Source organism: Rhinoderma darwinii, chromosome 4 (genome assembly GCF_050947455.1).
Source record: "Rhinoderma darwinii isolate aRhiDar2 chromosome 4, aRhiDar2.hap1, whole genome shotgun sequence".
Classification (NCBI taxonomy): Eukaryota; Metazoa; Chordata; class Amphibia; order Anura; family Rhinodermatidae; genus Rhinoderma; species Rhinoderma darwinii.
In genome coordinates this window covers 177,335,731-177,356,125 of record NC_134690.1, presented here as the reverse complement: position 1 = coordinate 177,356,125, position 20,395 = coordinate 177,335,731, and the positions used below count along the sequence as shown (strand labels likewise).

Genomic DNA, 20,395 nt, shown 5'->3' with positions numbered 1-20,395 from the left:
TAAACTATTGTGGAAATCTACACCTGCTTGCTACACCCCATAGATTTCACTCTATGGGCTATAGCAAGGTAGAGGCCGTGTTGGGCCTTGTACGTTGCTCTCCCTAATCACTCTCCGATTGTCCAGTGATGTTAATTTAACATGTATGGGTAGCTTAACTGTCACATAATGTGTCCACTCATACCATCGAAGAAAGGAACTGCAGCACTCAAGATAATCCAAATAAGTGTATTTGATTTATTCACCAAGCATAAAAACACTTGCAACGTTTCAACCCATGAATGGGTCTTTATAAATCATGCTTGCTAAAGACCCATTCATCGGTTGAAACGTTGCAAGTGTTTTTATGCTTGGTGAATAAATCAAATACACTTCTTTGGATTATCTCGAGTGCTGCAGGTCCTTTCTCCGATTGCATATTGATGGTCTCCCTTGGACCTGGGATTCTTTGCTGCGGGCACCACCCATGTTTGGGGAGTTGTCCTTTCACACTGAAGAATTTGTTGTGGCTGTGCTGCTGTTTTCCTGAATATCCACTCATACCATGCCAGTCAAAGCTTGAAGGTAATTGTAGTTTCATATTCTGTCATAAATCTCACCACTATGTTTTAATTGTTTTAGGGTTAGATTATATTCATTCTGAGTATAAGTACGGATGAGTAAAATCAGGAAATTTGCTTTGGTGATTAGCTGGATGGCAAATTTCCTATCATGGACCCATATCCCCATGTAAAATAATTGGGTTGTATCATTCTTATTTTACCCTCTATTGTCTTACATTGACAAAAAATGCTTCCCGAATTATAGCCAACAGTCAGCAAAGGGCATTTTCACAGTTTTGCTAATCTCTACTAGTGAGATATAAACATGTACAGATGTAGTCACCTTTATCTTGACTCAACGCATTAATTACTCAGTGGAAAAAACTTGAACTTGACTTTTTCAATTACTTTTCAATGGCTTTTGTTGTGTGATCTCACGATGCAGCAGGTTATCAGATTAAAGATAAGCTTGATTACATCTGTAAAACAGTTTTAAGCAGCATAATAACCTCTGTTCACCTCATTGCTATGCTATGACAAACATAATAGTCCATCCATTAATAAATAATATATATTTATGGAACTATTGGGGTACCAACATGAAGTTCCATTATTATATCAACACATTTTTGATGTTTTAGCCCAGCCTGCAGCTTTCTTAAATAACCTATTTGTCATGGAACATTTGTCATTTTATGACCGTCTAGCCTGGGCTAAAATATCTAGCCTATATTAAGTGAAGGCTAAAGCGCGAATGAATGTTTCTAACTAAGCAAAAATTGGTGAGTTTCCCTCATCTATCATGTTCTGGGATTTGTAACTGTCCTATTCAATGGAGTACTTTCCTACTTCTGTGCATTCAATGACAAACCATTTAGACAAAGCATAGAACACTCGGAGGGGAGTATGAGGTGGGGGTCTAACTTCAGTCATACATTATTTTTTACATTGTGATAATATTTTAAAGTAAAAAAAATACTTTTGTTACATTTACTAATAAATTATGTACTTTTCGCAGCAATATCATGTGGCCATCCTGGAATCCCTGCTAATGCAATTTTGAACGGAGACAAATTTACATATGGATCGAAAATCCATTTCTCTTGCACTGGAGCTCATATATTAATAGGAAATGCAACAAGGGTTTGCCTAGAGGATAGTCGATGGAGCGAAACACTTCCTCACTGCTCAGGTAAATCAGCAATAATATACAGCGCACATTCAATTATTTCATTTCTATCTAGGTCTAACCTAACGTGTGCTTAGAACAAATTATCTGCTGTTTTACAATGTTTATCTAACTTTATAGAAAATAAACATTATATTCCATTTCTATCTTGTACTTTTAATTTTTAGACTTGAGTTTCACTTATAATGTTATATATGCTACTTGCTTCTATGCATACTATATGGATACATTTTGCTTAATGCTCTTTCCGCCTTTAATAATGTTGCCTCTGACTTGCACAAACATATCGATAGCCACAGCTCCATTTTTTCATACATAATACAAATTGTAAAGTATAAATATTTCCTGCATATGTACAGTGTGTGTATATATATGTGTGTGTGTATATATATATATATATATATATATATATATATAAATATATATATACACATGTATATATATATATATATATATATATATATATATATATTGTACAATGCCTATCAAATCAAAGCTCAACTATTAAGAGTAGTTGAATCCACTAAAAGTTTTGCCTCAAGTTCCAATAAGGTTAAATCCCTTTTACTGTTTTCCAAGTGGACTGAGCTGAATAAGGGTCCAGTCACACGTAACGTATTTACCCTCTGTTTCCGCAGCATAAAAATATGCTGCAGAAAATGTTACAATGTAAAAACATTTGCAAAGCAACAAATTGAGAAATCTGTCTGAGTTGCAGATTATTTTTACCATTGAACATTGTAAAGTTTTCCCCATACGTACTTTTACACTCCGGAAATACAAGGCTAGTACACCGTGTGTGACTGCACCCTTAAGGTATGTCACGTGACCCCTCTTAGCTCTTCTGAATGGCTTAGTGAGGTCTTCCTGATTCTAAGAGAAATCTGCAGTTGGTGGGATTTTCAGGCTTGGTTACTCTCAAGACGATAAAATGTCCGTTGTTGAACAATCTTTTTAAAATACTTTGATTGCTAAACCCAATTTAAGAAGTATACTGTTGGCATACCACACACTCTTGAAAGAAAAATCAATATTAATAATACAATCCTTGAAAGGAGATCCTCCATATAATCATTATTTTGACTTTATTATCATAGTCCGTTATGTTTTAACAAAAACTGTTTTAAGACACAATTAAAGTCTGGTCCCTTTCATGACACCCCAGTTCATCTTGAAAAATATTAGAACATTGTATTTTCTTTGTAGATACATTATACATTTTACCTTTCTTGTATTTTTTTTAGTTGCAGAACATTTGATGCAGAAAAGTCAAATCACAAAACTTTTCTTTAATATGTATACCTTTGGGGATATTTGTACCACATATCTGCATAACTGGAGGTTATGTAAACTATGATTAGCTTTGGCATGTGAGCATTTATCCTAGGATCACACTTTTTTCAGATTTTTTTTTTTGCTATACAACAAATACAAATGGATTAGTTAAAAAAAAATGAAAAAAATACAAAATGGCATCAGTTAGCTGGGTCCATACCATCAGACGTATTTTTTTAACATAAATTTAGATGCCCTAATAACATAATATAGTAGGTGTGATAGCATCAACTGAACCTCCCAGAAATTGTAATCATTAGATGCACTTCCTTATGACTGCCTGATCATAACTTAAGGGGGTGATTGTTAAAATCCACTGTTTTAGCAGTGTAGCTTGAAGAGATATGTCTTAGTGGCAGATCTTTAATAAAAATCCCTAAAAAGTAACAAAAATAAATAAATAATGAATTGAAATAAAAGTATAATTTTTGGGCAAACTACACATATAGTAAGTATAGTTATAATTATATATTTCAAATGCTAAAATGAAAAGGTGTTTAAATGTATAATTTAAGGAAATAATCCTGGAATGTGTGACGACCCTGGAATCCCAGCTCATGGTTCTTGTCTTGGAAACGAATTCAAAACAAAAAGCTTACTTCGTTTTTCCTGTGAAATGGGGTATACATTAATAGGATCCATGGAACGGACCTGTTTATCAAATGGGTCATGGACTGGAATACAACCATCATGTGACGGTAAGTACCATTTGCCAGCATTCACTTTAATGTGCCATTTATGCCTATTCTACTATCCATGTTATAAATTCTGGGAATTTGATTCCCTTGCCACATTTAACTCAACCACATTGATAATGGTAAATTGCAGTTATAACATTTGTAATGTTAATAGAAAAGTAAAGCACTTATGCAGTAAGAAGTCTATGGCGTAAGATTCTGATGCTGAAAATCCAATTGTGAATGGACACCAAAGTAGTGAATAGAAAGTAGGAATTGGATGAAAAAAAGTAGCAGATGGAAAATTAATATAAAAATTAGAGTCAAAATAGCTACACACGTAGAATTATGTCAATAGATCTGTAAATAACCTACAGTATGAACATAGGTTACGCGTTCTTTGATTTAAAATATGTATCTTTAAAGCTCAAAACTTTTAAATGGAACATCACTGCATAAGTTTAACGTTGGGATCCAGGGGATGTGTTTTGTATACAAATGTAAATGAAAGGGAAAAATGTTGATAAAGCGTATTTACTAAAAATGCAGAGCTGGTCAGCAGATCATTTGGCTCCTGTGTAAGGTTGTGAACAATGCTGCACCACTCATTCCATCTGTTCAATCCCCTGCAGAGGTCAGGCGGCCTTCCACAGGAGCCAAGGGATTGACTAAATGACTTTGCTGACCTGAATTTTTCATTGGAAGATGTAATCCCCGAAAAGTCCTTTTTAAGAGACAAAAACAAAACTGCAAACCTAATTTAAATAGCTTTTACCCTGCAAATATCCTAGTCAGCACTATTGTTTGCCAATGTCTATAGTAAAAATATAATGATTAAGTTTTTTAACATGGGGTCTATGGTTAACGGATGGCTAATGGATGGCAGCTGTTAAAGGCATCTGTCGGAGGTATACTACCATACATCTCAGGTTATGTTGGATTTAGACTTTGTGCCCATCACATTTTGGCCCTACATTTAGCGTGTACATCATGAAAGCTATAGACATACACTCTAAACATGTCCATAGGGCTGCATTAACCCGAGGAAGGACAAAAGAGTATATTTTTGGTCTCCGTCAGGCTGGTATACATCGCAATACCTTTTTTTACGAGGATGAAATTGAAAAAAATAAAAATAAAAAAGACAAAAATGGGATCTATATTTATCCTCCAAATAATTTCTTTCTACTTACCTTGTTCTGTATTTATTCCTCACCATACTAGCTTCTTGTGAAAGGAGCAAACGAGTGTCGATCAATGATCTGTCTCATTGATCGACACTCGTTTACACGATCCAGGACGGGCCGTGTAAAACGACCTTATCCCCTCTTGCAAGCCAGTATCACATAATCCCATAAGGCTACTTTGATGCTCCTGGGCTAGGTTTAGCCAGCTTAAAAGTTTATAGTTCTGTTCGGGTACTAATCAGTCTCAACCGGCAGGGATAATACGCTGAGTTTGTACGAAAGGAATCACACCACACAAAGTCTGGTACAAAGCTCCTCACTCAGCATCAGGAGAGGCGTCACTGCTTTATTACACACATTTGTTCTATATCTCCTTTCTCCTGGGGGTGGGTACATGTTATCACACTTTTATAAAAGCACGTATCACTGTAAGCCTCTTGTTACTTGTGTCATCCTTGGATAGGTTCACCCTTATCTGGTCCTTTAGATATGTCTTCATAGTTCGTTCATACCAGGAAGTGACTTGTTATTTTATTAGTGCGTAGTCCCTGTTCAGGGGCCATCTTGCCACGTATACTTATCTAATCCTACTATTGCTTCATCACAATTATGTACACAACTCTATAGTCTATATTTTATTAAAGAAAGAAAATTATTATAAACATTAACTTCTGTCCACTCCATCCTTCACAGTCCCCCCTTTTATCATTATTTTCTTCATTTCTTAACCTAAGTGTGTCCGTGCTCTGGGAAAGGGGAGTAAAAGTATTTTTTCACCAGTTTGAGACGAGCCTCCCCTATTAGGAGACCCCCCTTTGTAGCTGGACTTAAAGAGTCGGTGCACACCCTACACTATCTATTCATCTTCAGAACAATAGTCTCGATAAAGGGTGGTTGTTTTCATGGATGGAGTTGGTAAAAGTCCTTCAATTTTTTTGTTTACTTTAGTGGCGGAATATTTCATCCATTCCAACCATAGATTTGTATCCCCAAATCCAGTTTCCATAGCCATAGTGTCTTCGAATCCTGGGTTCGCGATTGCAACTATTTGTGAGATGGTTCGGATCCTAGGGGCAACGGGGTTTGGCTGTTCAATAATCAATTGTTCCCATTCTGTGGAATTTACCATATCCATAATTCTAAATGGACCCTCAGGTCCCACATAGCCGAGATTCCCTGTATAAGACGACAGCCAATACTGTCCATTTTACAAAAGTTGATACATTCTGTAATGTTCTATATTCGGTTAGCATACTTTCATTAAAAACATTTAGAAATAGTTCATCTATAGCTAACCCTTTTTGCTGTAAGTCAAAGGTAGTAGGTAACCATGAGGCACCTATCCTTAATGCAGTACATGTGTCATCTCCACTGAGTTTAATTTGTTCATAACTGTTTCTAACTGTATCCCATTCAATACTCCTAATCCCGTTCCTACCCCTCCTAATAGCGGGTCATACCATTCTCTTTTTTGTCTATGACAGCTGGGGGATTCAGGGAAGGAAATATTGAAGTGTACATTCTTTTTCTGCTGTTGGGTTACAGCGCTCTTACAAGTGTGTGGGATTCTTTCCAGACTTTGTACTGTTATATGTGGCTTAAAACTATCTCTTAAAATTATTATCAAGAATACACAATATATTCTATTTCTTATTTGGCTATTATTCATACATAATATCATCCCATCAGTTTCTTTTATTACAATCGTAGAATTGAGCCTCTCCTTGTTGCATCTTTCATAAATCTTATTTATCATTTCGTTTCTATTTTTACTGGTTGTATATTTCTGTAGATACTGTAAATCTGGTTCATAACAACAAAGCAACAGCCCCGGCGTCTCTTCTTGTATGCTAATGTTGGCTGTTTTGTCTATGTGAAGGTACACAGTCCCTCCATGTGGTCCTTTTTTCCAAGTCCCTTCGGTTGTAGTCACATTTGTAGTATAACACGGGGCATTGGCCTTACAGGTGTAGTTACCCTGCTTTCTATCACTGTGGCATTCGCCCACCCTGTCCTGAACTGTTCCAGTGATTCTGTACTGATTACGTGTACAGGAGTAGCAGTTCTGCCTTTTTGTATAAGAGCACACGCAACAACCGCCGCAACAACCGCAAAGATCTTCATTCTTCTGTCTGAAGAACCTTTTTACAATGACTGGCGTGAATCCAGCTTGCCTTTCCTTCGAGCTTCACTGAGGTGCTTGTAACGAGCAAAACTTGAAAAGGACCATCAAACCGTGGCTCAAGGCTCTTCCTCACGTGTCTTTTGACAATGACCCAATCTCCTGGTTCTAGCTTATACGTCCCTTCAACTGAATCAGGATCTGGAATGGAAGCAAAGACTTGTGCATGCACCTTGGTCAATTGTTTGTTCAGCGTTGATACATAATCTGTTAGTCTACCATACTGCATTTGGAGCACCTGTGGAAAATAACATCCTAATCTGGGAGCCGACCCAAATAAGATCTCATATGGGCTGAGACCTGTTCTTTTTGTGGGCGTGTATCTTACTGAGAACAAGGCTAATGGTAGACACTCGGTCCATGGTTTCCCGTTTTCTACCATTGCTTTTTGGATTTTCAATTTGAGAGTCCCATTTAGTCTCTCAACCTTCCCACTGCTTTGTGGATGGTATGGTGTATGTAGGGCTTGACTTATGCCTAGAGCTGACAACACATGGTTCATGATTTCACCCGTAAAATGAGTTCCTCTGTCGCTCTCGATCATCTCTGGAACTCCATATCTGCACACCACCTCGTTGATCAGTTTCTTTGCTGGGGCTACGGCTGTAGCTTTGGTTACTGGAAAAGCTTCTGGCCATCCTGAAAAGAGATCAATACAAACAAGCACATACTCCTAGGTACCGACTTTTGGTAATTGAATATAGTCTATCTGCAGTCTCTGGAACGGATATATAGGTCTGGGTGTGTGCTTCTGTGGTACTTTTACAGTTCTTCCAATATTATGTGTTGCACAGATCATGCATCCTTGTGTAAAACTGCTGGCCATCACACTAAACCCTGGGGCATACCACACCTTGTTTACCAAGTCCATCATTGCCGTTTTTGATTGGTGAGTCGCTCCATGTGTTATTTGGGCCATCATTGGGAACATTGTCTTAGGCAGGCACAGTTTATTCTGGCATTGCCAGAGGCCATCTTTTCGTAGCGTTGCTCCTTGGGCCGTCCACTTGTCTTTTTCTTCTTTTGTTGCTTGTCCTTGAAGTTTTTGCAGTAGTTCCGGGCTTACAGCTGGTCTTGTTTCCTCTGGATCTTTTATCTGACATACGGCTGCTAACACGGGTAGCTTCTGTGCTGCTTGCTTTTGCGGCTTGGTCTGCCAAAGCATTTCCTTTTGTCTCTGGTGAACTCACCTTGGTGTGAGCTTTTAATGTTTACTACTGCTACTTCGAGAGTCAGTGTATATATTTGCTGTCTTTCCTTCTGCATGTTGGCATGCTGCTGCCAGGGCCTTAAGCTCCGCTTCTTGTGCTGAGCGGGACGCTGGTAAGGAGGCTGCTTCTAGGACTACATCTTCGGTGGTTACTGCATATCCTGTAAGAAAAGATCCTTCTACAAAATACCTTAAACCATCCACAAAGAGTATTTAGGTCTGGGTTTTGGAGTGGGGTATCTTTTACATGTGCGAACCCCACTGTTTCCTGGGCCATAAGGGCCATACAATCATGTTCATCAGTTTCAGACAAAAATTGTGACCATACTTTACCTACGTCTTCTCCCCCTTGCTCCAAAGGCAGTAAGGTAGCTGGGTTCAATGTAGTACAGCGGTGTAAAGTAACCTGCTCAGAAAAAAGAAGTGCACAAATTAATCTCAAATATCTTGCTGTTGACAAGTGCTTTAGCTGTACTTGAGTAAGAATAGCAGTAATATCATGTGGTGCAAAAACTTGGACTGGAAATGCCAGGACCAAATCTGAGGCCTTGTTTAACATTGAATTTACAGCAATGATAGCTCTCACACATGATGGGGAACCTCGGGCCACAGGGTCTAGTCTAGCTGAATAATATGCTACCGGGCGCTGCTGTGGTCCATGACTTTGTGTGAGAACTGCAGTGGCATGTCCATTTTGTTCAGTACAGTACAAAGTATATTCTTGCGTAGAGGTACTCCATGGATTGGTGTCACAAGCCGCTACCAAACACAACTCCTCCTCATTCAGCTGATAATCCAGAATACTTTGAGAATCTCACTTTTATCAGGTTCTGCAAATACTTGATTAATACAAAAACAAATAAAAATAAAACATCCCTAAAAACTTTACATCAAATTAACAATGTCCAGACAAGTTTTGTTTTGCCTTCTCCCTCATCTAAATCCATAAAGACTCGTGTGAGTGATGTCACATCGCCTCCTGTGTAACTTTGCTGGAGGGAGATGGTCTCTTACACATAAACCAAAATTGTACCTGATCAGTTCCTTCACCCTTCCCCCCCTTTGTGGACTCTGCGAGAGTGATGTAGCAGAGTTCAAAACTACATCTCAACATAACACTAATTTAACCCCCTGTAATGTAAAACAGCCTGAAACAAAAATGACTTTTTCCTGACAAAATACATTTGATCTTTACAATGACATAATTTCTATATGAAATCAAAAATAGAACAATTGTAGTTAGTTATTCAATAAAACAGAAAATATTATCTCTGATCACATTAATTACTGCAAACCAATAAACAGTATATAAAAATAGGGAACGGTGGGGGGCACATACATTTTCAAACCCCCGTGTCTCACAGTATCTGTAGTTTAATACATCTGAATTAACATCAAAACACATGAAATCTGATCACATCATAACACATAAATATCGGAACTTTTATAACCAACAGCGCATGCGCAAAAGAGAAGAAATGTATTTAGGTTTGTAGACATTACTGATATATATATATCTCAGCAGTGCATATTGAAATCCCTTTGTCTCATCAGCCCTGCAGACTGCACCCAGTCAGCCCCCCTCCTCCTCCTCCCAAACACAGCACACTTTAGGGGGGAGGGAGGGAGGTCACACACTCATTTCTCACAACTTCTCACAATCTTAACACTTTCAATGCCGGCAAAACAACATACGTATCTGCAATCATTTATCACACCATTGTACAGGAATTATCTACGTTAATGTTTAACAGTACAATCTGACGGCCACCATCTCTATATTATGATTACGTGTTGTTTCATCAGTGAACTAGACTGGAACTTCTGTAAATAGAAAAAACACTACAAATGACAAAATTAACAAGGTGATTATTTCATACTGATTTGGTTGGGCCGGGCGTGGCCACATCCTCCGGAGGGGGCTTATAAAATCCACCTTCTTGTGTGAGTACCGGATATAACGGAACAACAGGTTTAGGTGTACCAAGATGGCCTCCTGGGGCGGGGAGTGGTGCCGAAGGCGTGGCATATATGGGAGGATCGGGGCGTGGAAAGTGACATGATACACAATATTCAACTTGGGGCGGGTTCTGTTGACCACAACTGGGACACTCCCACGCAGTTAGAATTCCACCGTCGCCATTATAGGGCGGTGGCTGGACACGTTCTTTGTAATACACATATTTGATGATTTTACCCTTTCTGTCTCGTATTTCTTGCTCAGTAAACTTGTCTTTAGTTATGGCTATGGCTGTTCTTTGCCAAGCTAATGCTTCATCTAACTTTCCTTTGTCACTTAATCTTCCCTTCTTTTCCCTAAGAGCTGCAGCCCATTCTCCTGGTTGTAACCTTCCATCTATAAATATGCCACATATGTGCATAACTTTCTTACTATTTTCTACATTCTTCTTGCCTTCTCTTTTTTCTACTATCTCTTTTGCGGTTAATGAACCACATTCCTTTGCCTGTCTCTTTTTTTTTTTTTTAAACACATTAAACATACTGTTGCCTTCTCTTTTTTTTTAAACACATTAAACATACTGTTCTATATTTAACACCGTCCTGAGAATGAAACCTTATTCTCGATGTTTCTGAACACAAAACACAATTATAACTGACTGTCTGTCTCTGTCGTCTTAATGGTATCAAACTATACCCTGCGACTAATTGAATTATTACACTTATACCTGTCGTCTTAATGGTATCAAACTATACCCTGCGACTAATTGAATTATTACACTTATACCTGTCGTCTTAATGGTATCAAACTATACCCTGCGACTAATTAAATTATTACACTTATACTTATCACCTATGCCGGCGAGACGCGACTATCTATACTATGATTCTTGGAGCCACACAGCGGGTTAACTCTCTGTCGCTGAGAGTGTGGCCGGGATCGACTCCAAATACCTCGGTATCTTATCACCTGCTCACTCTCCCACACGGATAAGAGCCAATATTCATAAACATGAACTTAACCTTACCGTGTTTTATTTGAAGCTGATCAGACTTCCTGGGAGCGTGGCTGGCGATTCGATGTTGAGGCGTCTGGGGGTCGTCGATCACGGACACGGCTTATCCCTCGAGTGTGGCCCCACGTCGAGCGCCAAAATGTTCGGGTACTAATCAGTCTCAACCGGCAGGGATAATACGCTGAGTTCGTACGAAAGGAATCACACCACACAAAGTCTGGTACAAAGCTCCTCACTCAGCATCAGGAGAGGCGTCACTGCTTTATTACACACATTTGTTCTATATCTCCTTTCTCCTGGGGGTGGGTACATGTTATCACACTTTTATAAAAGCACGTATCACTGTAAGCCTCTTGTTACTTGTGTCATCCTTGGATAGGTTCACCCTTATCTGGTCCTTTAGATATGTCTTCATAGTTCGTTCATACCAGGAAGTGACTTGTTATTTTATTAGTGCGTAGTCCCTGTTCAGGGGCCATCTTGCCACGTATACTTATCTAATCCTACTATTGCTTCATCACAATTATGTACACAACTCTATAGTCTATATTTTATTAAAGAAAGAAAATTATTATAAACATTAACTTCTGTCCACTCCATCCTTCACAGTTCCAGCCTAAGGAATAAACAAAATCTGTATGTAATTGTCTAAGTGTTCTGTAACTTGTATCAATTATACGTAGTGTACAGCTTGATAATTATAATAATTATATTTAAAACTAATAAAATGTATTGTTTTCAATGAGAATATCCTGGGAATATAGCCACTCTTAACTAAATAGCTTTGCACATTTTAAACCTGAGCTACTGGTAGAATATTCACTCTAAAACAGTAGTTTAGTCTTAACATAGATACAATATAATAAAATAGATGAGTGCATTTCAAAGTCAGACAAGTATAGTTGTGCACAGATTCAGTGCAGGTAGAAATGTATTTGAATTGTGTAATATGCATGCACATTATAAATTATTACTGTCATTGAGGTTCTGTCTAGTCTCTAAGCCTTCAGACTTCCACTAAATTGGTATTTTATTTCATAACTGGAAATAAAACTAAAGTAAGGTATAATTTAACATAATTTCCCACTGTAATTTTAATAGGCCGCAGAGAAGGTAATGAATACAAATTTTCTTCTTCTAAACTAATTTGAATGATATCTGAAATAATGACCTCTAAATGTAACACTAATATTGTGATGATAAGCAGATAGAAGTTTTACAATTCAATAGGGTGGAATGCTTGGCATACATATAGCCTACTGGTCCTTTGATGGGGCCATTCAGCTACAGTAACATTTGTTTAAACTGGAATTCATAGTAAAATACTATACACATTTTTAAAATAAATTATTGAAAGTCTAAGGCCTCATTCACACGACAGGGTCCGAGTGTCGTTTTTGGCCGATTTTCCCGGCCGGTTTGGATCCGGTTTGCATCCGTTCCGATTCTGTGCCGGGCCGTGTTACCGTTTTTACCGGCCGATTTGGACCCGATTTGCATCCGTTTTTTTCCCTGTCCGTTTTAAAATCGGATGAATTTCATTTAAATTTGTTGCCACACACAGCCCTTTGTAGATAATGCCACAGCCACCCTGGTAGGTAATGCCACCCAGCCCCCTGTAGGTAATGCCACCCAGCCCCCTGTTGGTGATGCCACACAGCCCCCTTTAGGTGATGCCACACAGCCCCCTTTAGGTGATGCCACACAGCCCCCTGTAGGTGATGCCACACAGCCCCCTGTAGGTGATGCCACACAGCCCCCTGTAGGCGATGCCACACAGCCCCCTGCAGGCGATGCCACCCTGCCCCCTGTAGGGGATGCCACCCTGCCCCCTGTAGGCGATGCCACCCTGCCCCCTGTAGGTGATGCCACACAGCCCCCTGTAGATGATGCCACACAGCCCCCTGCAGGTGATGCCACCCTGCCCCCTGTAGGCGATGACACCCAGCCCCCTGTAGGCGATGCCACCCAGCCCCCTGTAGGTGATGCCACCCAGCCCCCTGTAGGTGATGCCACCCAGCCCCCTGTAGGTGATGCCACCCAGCCCCCTGCAGGTGATGCCATCCTGCCCCCTGTAGGTGATGCCACCCTGCCCCCTGTAGGTTGTACCCATCCCCCCTTCCAGGAGAAGTCACTGACTTTAATGTCCATATATGGACAGTATAGTCACTGACTTCTCCTGGAGAGGAATTCCCTGCCACAGGTCAGGAATTCCACTTCAGAAGTGAGTGACGTCACTGTGTCCATATATGGACAGTGTAGTCACTCACTTCTCCTGTAGCGGAATCCCCGGCCATAGAGTCAGGGATTCCGCTGCAGAAGTGAGTGACTTCGCTGTGTCCATATATGGACAGTGTAGTCACTCACTTCTCCTGTAACGGCATCCCCGGCCATAGAGTTGGGGATTCCGCTGCAGAAGTGAGTGACTTCGCTGTGTCCATATATGGACAGTGTAGTCACGCACTTCTCCTGTAGCGGAATCCCTGGCCATAGAGTCGGGGATTCCGCTGCAGAAGTGAGTGACTTCACTGTGTCCATATATGGACAGTGCAGTCACGGACTTCTCCTGTAGCGGAATCCCCGGCCATAGAGTCGGGGATTCCGCTGCAGAAGTGAGTGACTTCGCTGTGTCCATATATGGACAGTGTAGTCACTCACTTCTCCTGTAGCGGAATCACCGGCCATAGAGTCGGAGATTCCGCTGCAGAAGTGAGTGACTTCGCTGTGTCCATATATGGACAGTGCAGTCACGCACTTCTCCTGTAGCGGAATCCCCGGCCATAGAGTCGGGGGTTCCGCTGCAGAAGTGAGTGACTTCGCTATGTCCATATATGGACAGTGCAGTCACGCACTTCTCCTGTAGCGGAATCCACAATCTCCGGCCGGGGATTGGGGATTCCAACTCCTACAGGGAGCAAAAAAAGACCCTCCTCCTCCTCCTCACATGCACTCTGCACTGTGAGGAGGAGGAGGAGAGAGAGTGTGCGAGCGACGGTAGACCCGGCGATCACTCGGGACACATTCCAGTGATGGCCGTGTATTACCCGGCCCCATAGACTTCTATGGGAGCCAGGCGGCCGGGTACCCGGCTGAAAATAGGGCATGTCCCATTTTTTGACGACCGGTTTTCCCGGCCGTCAAAAAATCGGTCGTGTGAATAGCCCCATTAGGGATGTATCTAACCTGCCAAGGATTAGCAGTGACAATGCAGGACGGGTTTATGATAATGAACGGGTGAAGAACAGCGACCACCTGGCTTGACGGGGATTTAGTCGTTGAGCGGACTAAATATAGGTAAGGTTCATGTGGTTGGTGTAGACCAAGATGGGGTGAGCTGCGCCCTTTAGAAGATATCTCCACTCCTCCAGAGCCAATTTGATGGCCAGTAGCTCTCGATCCCCAATAGAGTAATTGCGCTCTGCAGAAGAAAAAAGTCTCGAGTAATAGCCACATACTACTGCCTTTCCTTTGGAGCTCCTCTGGAACAGAAGTGCATCTGCACCAACAGAGGAAGTGTCCACCTCCAATGAGAACTGCCGAGATACGTCAGGATGATGGAGGATCGAGCCTGAAGTGAAGGCTTTCTTGAGGCTAATAAATGAGGACTCCGCCTCTGGAGTCCACATCTTGACGTTTACACCCTTGTTGGTAAGGGTAGAGATGGGAGCCGTCAGAGATGAGAAGTTTGGAATAAACTGCCGGTAGAAATTGCCAAATCCCAAGAACCGCTGTATGGCCCTCAGGCCTTGAGGACGTTGCCATTCCAGGACAGACTTTAGTTTCTCAGGATCCCTCTTAAGACCTTGATCCGAGATGATGTAGCCCAGAAAGGGTAAAGACCTCTTTTCAAAGACGCACTTCTCCAACTTGGCATATAAGTGACTCTCCCTTAGTCACAGAAGAACCTGATGGACATGCCTCAGATAGGTCATCAGATCTGTGGAGAAAATCAAAATATCATTGAGATAAACTACAACACATGTATAGAGGAGATCTCAGAAGATATCATTGATGAATTCCTGAAAGACTGCGGGAGCGTTACACAGTCCGAAGGGCATCTGTAAAGGGTTTGCCAGACACAGGTTCTGTTTCGACGCCCGGGGTTAATCAGCCCTCATCAGCTCCAAGGTCTGCTAGAGTGACGCGATCTGTTACCACTCAGGCTTGCAGGCTGAGGAGAGGGAGAACCTATCACAGCCTGGCCTGACAGTTCTAGCTCCCGCCCTTGGTCTATTTATACCCCCACTTGCAGCATGCTCCTTGCCTGTGATTGTCTGGTTTCCTGGCTCTGCGATTCCTGCCATTCACCCGATTGACCGCTGTTACTTGTTGACCCTGACTTGCCTGACTATTCTCCTGCTCTGATTTGCTACTACGTACTACCCTGGTTTGATTTGGCTCGTTCACCATTCCCTGTTGCTCACGGTGTCTCTGTGGGCATCTGCCCCAACCCCCCCCTTGCTTCTGTGTGCCCTTGTCTTGTGTTTTCTGTCTTTCACTTACTGAGCGTAGGGACTGTCGCCCAGTTGTACGCCGTCACTTAGGACGGGCCGTGCAAGTAGGCAGGGACTGAGTTGTGGGTAGATTAGCGCTAATCTGTCCGTCTCCCTACCCCGATTCATTACATAATCACAGACCCCATACCTTTTCTTACCCTGGTCCCTGACTCTACTATGGACCCCCTTGAGACCCTGGCTCAGCAAATGCATGGTCTCTCCCTACAGGTTCAAGACCTCGCTCAGAGGTTCAACCATCGTGATGCTACCCAGGTAGTGCCCTTCACCTCACCTCTTGAACCCCACCTCAAGTTGCCTGACCGGTTCTCAGGGGACCGGAGGACATTTTTCTCTTTTCGGGAGAGTAATAGACTCTATTTCCGATTAAGATCCCACTCCTCAGGCTCTGAGAGCCAGCGAGTGGGTATAATTAGGTCCCGGCTCCAGGACGGCCCCCAGGAATGGGCCTTCTCCTTGGCTCCTGACGCCCCTGAACTTTCTTCTGTTTACCTTTTTTTTTCTGCTCTCGGGCTCATCTATGATGAGACTGACAAGACTGCCTTGGCCGAGAGTCAGCTGGTGACCTTACGTCAGGAAAAGAGACCCGTTGAGGAGTACTGTTCTGACTTTAGGAAGTGGTGTGTTGCTCTTGGTGGAATGACCCTGCCTTGAGGTGCCAGTTTAGATTGGGTCTGTCGAACGCCCTGAAGGACCTGTTAGTTAGCTACCCCTCCTCAGACTCTCTAGATCAGGCTATGGCTTTAGCGGTACGTCTTGACCGACGTCTCAGGGAACGACGACTTGAACGTTCTGATGCCTTCACCTTTGGCTCCCCTATGATGGCTCCAGAGGTTCCAGAATTTCATTAATGAGATTTTAAGAGACTATCTGGGGGTATTTCTTGTAGTGTACCTTGATGATATACTTGTGTTTTCCAAGGACTGGTCCTCCCACATTGAGCATGTTAGAAAGGTGCTCCAGGCCCTTCTGAAAAACAAACTCTTTGCTAAAACCGAAAAATGTGTGTTTGGGGTGCAGGAGATACCATTTTTGGGTCAAATCCTCACTCCTAACGAATTCCACATGGACCCTGCTAAGGTTCAGGCTGTGGCTGAATGGGTCCGCCCTGCCTCCCTGAAGGCCTTACAGTGTTTCCTGGGGTTTTATAATTATTACAGGTGATTTATTGCTAACTTCTCGGTCATCGCTAAGCCTCTTACGGATCTCACTCATAAAGGTGCTGATCTCCTCAACTGGCCTCCGGAGGCGGTCCAGGCTTTTGAGATCCTTAAGAGGTGCTTTGTCTCTGCCCCAGTGCTGATTCAGCCTAACCAAATTAAGCCATTCATCGTGGAGGTTGATGCCTCCGAGGTGGGAGTGGGTGCTGTTTTGTCCCAGGGTACTAGGTCTCTCACCCATCTCCATCCCTGTGCCTACTTCTCCAGGAATTTCTCCTCCACCGAGAGAAATTATGACGTTGGCAACAGCGAACTCCTACCAATTAAATGGGCATTTGAAGAGTGGCGTCACTTCCTGGAGGGGGCTAGGCACCAGGTAACGGTCTTTACTGACCACAAGAATCTGGTTTTCCTAAAATCTGCCCAGAGGCTAAACCCGAGACAAGCTCGATGGGCGTTGTTTTTTACGAGGTTCAACTTTGTGGTTACCTATAGGGCTGGGTCAAAAATATTAAAGCTGATGCTCTGTCGCGTAGCTTCATGGCTAGCCCTCCTCCTGAGGAGGACCCCGCTTGTATTTTGCCCCCAGGTATAATCATATCCTCCGTGGATTCAGACTTATTCTCCCGAGAACCTTCCTGAGAACAAGCTGTTTGTTCCCCTGCAATTCCGGCTAAGGTTGGTGAGGGAGAATCATGACTCCACACTATCTGGCCATGTAGGCATCCTGGGTACCAAGCACCTCATTTCTAGAACCTATTGGTGGCCTGGGTTGCTTAAAGATGTTAAGGTCTACGTCGCCGCTTGTGAGATTTGTGCTAGGTCTAAGACTCCCAGGTCCCGACCTGTGGGCTTACTATGTTCTTTGCCCATTCCCCAGTGACCTTGGACCCATATCTCCATGGATTTTATCACCGATCTACCTCCATCCCAAGGCAAGTCGGTGGTGTGAGTTGTAGTAGACCGCTTCAGTAAGATTGTGCCACTTTGTACCCCTCAAGAAACTACCCAATGCCAAGACGTTAGCTACCTTGTTTGTCAAACACATCCTGCGTCTCCATGGGGTCCCGGTCAATATTGTTTCTGACAGAGGGGTACAATTTGTTTCATTATTTTGGAGAGCTTTCTGTAAGAAGCTGGAGATTGATCTGTCCTTTTCCTCGGCCTTCCATCCTGAAACTAATTGCCAAACTGAGAGGACTAATCAGTCTCTAGAATAATACTTAAGGTGTTTTATCTCAGACCGTCAAAATTATTGGGTCTCCTTCATTCCCCTCCTAATTTTCCCTTAATAACCGGGTCAGTAACTCGTCGGGGGTCTTCACCTTCTTCTGTAATTTTGGGTTTAATCCACGGTTCTCCTCCGTTTCTCCTTGTGGTTCCAACAATCCCAAGATAAAAGACGTTCAAGTAACCCCTTATTTGTGGTCGGGGATCTGGTGTGGCTGTCCTCTAAAAATTTGCGCCTTAAAGTTCCGTCCAAGAAATTTGCTCCCCGGTATATAGGGCCGTACAAACTCATGGAAGTCCTCAACCCTGTCTACTTCCGGCTGGAGTTACCCCCGTCTTCCCTCCCTGTGCCTCCCTCTTGAAAAGCTGCTCCCCGTCCTTGGTTTCATCGAGGAAACCTCCGGTCCCTGTTCTTACTCCGGATGGGGTAGAATTCGAGGTAGCCAAGATTGTGGACAGCAGGATGGTCCAAGGCTCCCTCCAGTACCTGGTCCATTGGAGAGGATACGGGCCTGAGGAGAGGACTTGGGTACCCGCCCGGGATGTATATTGCTCAGGAAATTTAATCTTCGGTTCCCCAACAAGCCAGGCCCACCTAGGAAGGGTCCAGTGGCCCCTCATAAAAAGGGGGGTACTGTAAAGGGTTTGCCAGACACAGGTTCTGTGTCGACGCCCGGGGTTAATAAGCCCTCATCAGCTCTAAGGTCTGCTAGAGTGATGCGATCTGTTACCACTCAGGCTTGCAGGCTGTGGAGAGGGAGAACCTATCACAGCCTGGCCTGACAGTTCTAGCTCCCGCCCATGGTCTATTTATATCCTCACTTGCAGCATGCTCCTTGCCTGTGATTGTCTGGTTTCCTGGCTCTGCGATTCCTGCCATTCACCCGATTGACCGCTGTTACTTGTTGACCCTGACTTGCCTGACTATTCTCCTGCTCTGATTTGCTACTACGTACCCCCCTGGTTTGATTCGGCTCGTTCACCATTCCCTATTGCTCACGGTGTCTCTGTGGGCAACTGCCCCAACCTCCCCCCCCCCCTTGCTTCTGTGTGCCCTTGTCTTGTGTTGTCTGTCTTGCACTCACTGAGCGTAGGGACCGTCGCCCAGTTGTACGCCGTCCCTTAGGACGGGCCTTGCAAGTAGGCAGGGACTGAGTTGCGTGTAGATTAGGGCTCACCATTCCATCTCCCTACCCCTGATTCATTACAGCATCACTATCTATACGTAGTGCCCATCATGGGTGTTAAATGCCAGCTTCCATTCATCACCATTGTGAATCCGGATTAGATTATAAGCCCGCCGCAGGTCTAGCTTAGAAAATTTTTGGGCTCCTCGTATGTGATCAAACAGCTCGGATATAAGTGGCAACGGGTATTTGTTCTTGACCGTGATCTGTTTGAGACCACGGTAGTCAATGCAGGGTCTAAGACATCCGTCTCTCTTCTTTGCGGAGAAGAAGCCGGCCCCAGCCGGGGAGGAAGATTTTCGTATAAAACCCCTCTCCAAATTCTCCTTGATAAAGGCTGACATGGATAAAGTCTCTAGCAAGGAGAGAGGATATACCCGTCCACGGGGAAGAGAAGCATTTGGAACCAGTTCAATGGGACAGTCATAATTCCGATGTGGAGGCAACGTCTCAGCCTCTCGTTTGCAGAAGACATCCGCAAAACTGGCATACTGAGATGGTAGATCGGAGAGTGACTGAGGCAGAGGGGGCATAACAGGACAAACTTGTGACAGGCAATGGCTATGGCATCTGGAACCCCATTGAACCCCATTGAAGAAACTCTCCGGAACTCCAGTCAAGAACCGGGGTGTGTAGGCGAAGCCATGGCAGACCCAGCAGGATAGGATTGATAGCCTTTGTTAGTACAAGGAAGGCGATCTGCTCCAAGTGAAGAGCTCTTACCCGTAGTGTCAACGGCTCTGTGATGAACACAATCGGATCGGGCAATGGTAGACCATTCACAGAGATAACAGCCAGGGGTCTCTCCAGGAGAACTGTGGGTAGATGTAAACGATCCACTAGATCCTGCTGGAGGAAATTAGCAGCTGCTCCGGAGTCAAGATAGGCAGAGGAGGGATGTGACGTCTCTCTGGAGATGATGGCCACAGGAATCGATAATTTGGAAGAGGTTTTAACATTTGGAGACGTCCCACCTAGAGTTGCCTCTCCAACCAAACCAACCCTAG

At 43.1% G+C, this 20,395-nt stretch overlaps 1 protein-coding gene across 1 annotated transcript in view; it reads left to right on the top strand.

Annotated features, from left to right (window-relative positions):
- Positions 1–20,395, top strand: part of CSMD1 (CUB and Sushi multiple domains 1) — a 1,675,903-nt gene that overhangs the window by 1,588,879 nt on the left and 66,629 nt on the right. The window contains exons 56-57 of the mRNA XM_075861938.1: positions 1,561–1,734; positions 3,582–3,764. Of these exons, the coding sequence (XP_075718053.1) occupies positions 1,561–1,734; positions 3,582–3,764 (357 nt within the window). The remainder of the gene's footprint in view (positions 1–1,560; positions 1,735–3,581; positions 3,765–20,395) is intronic.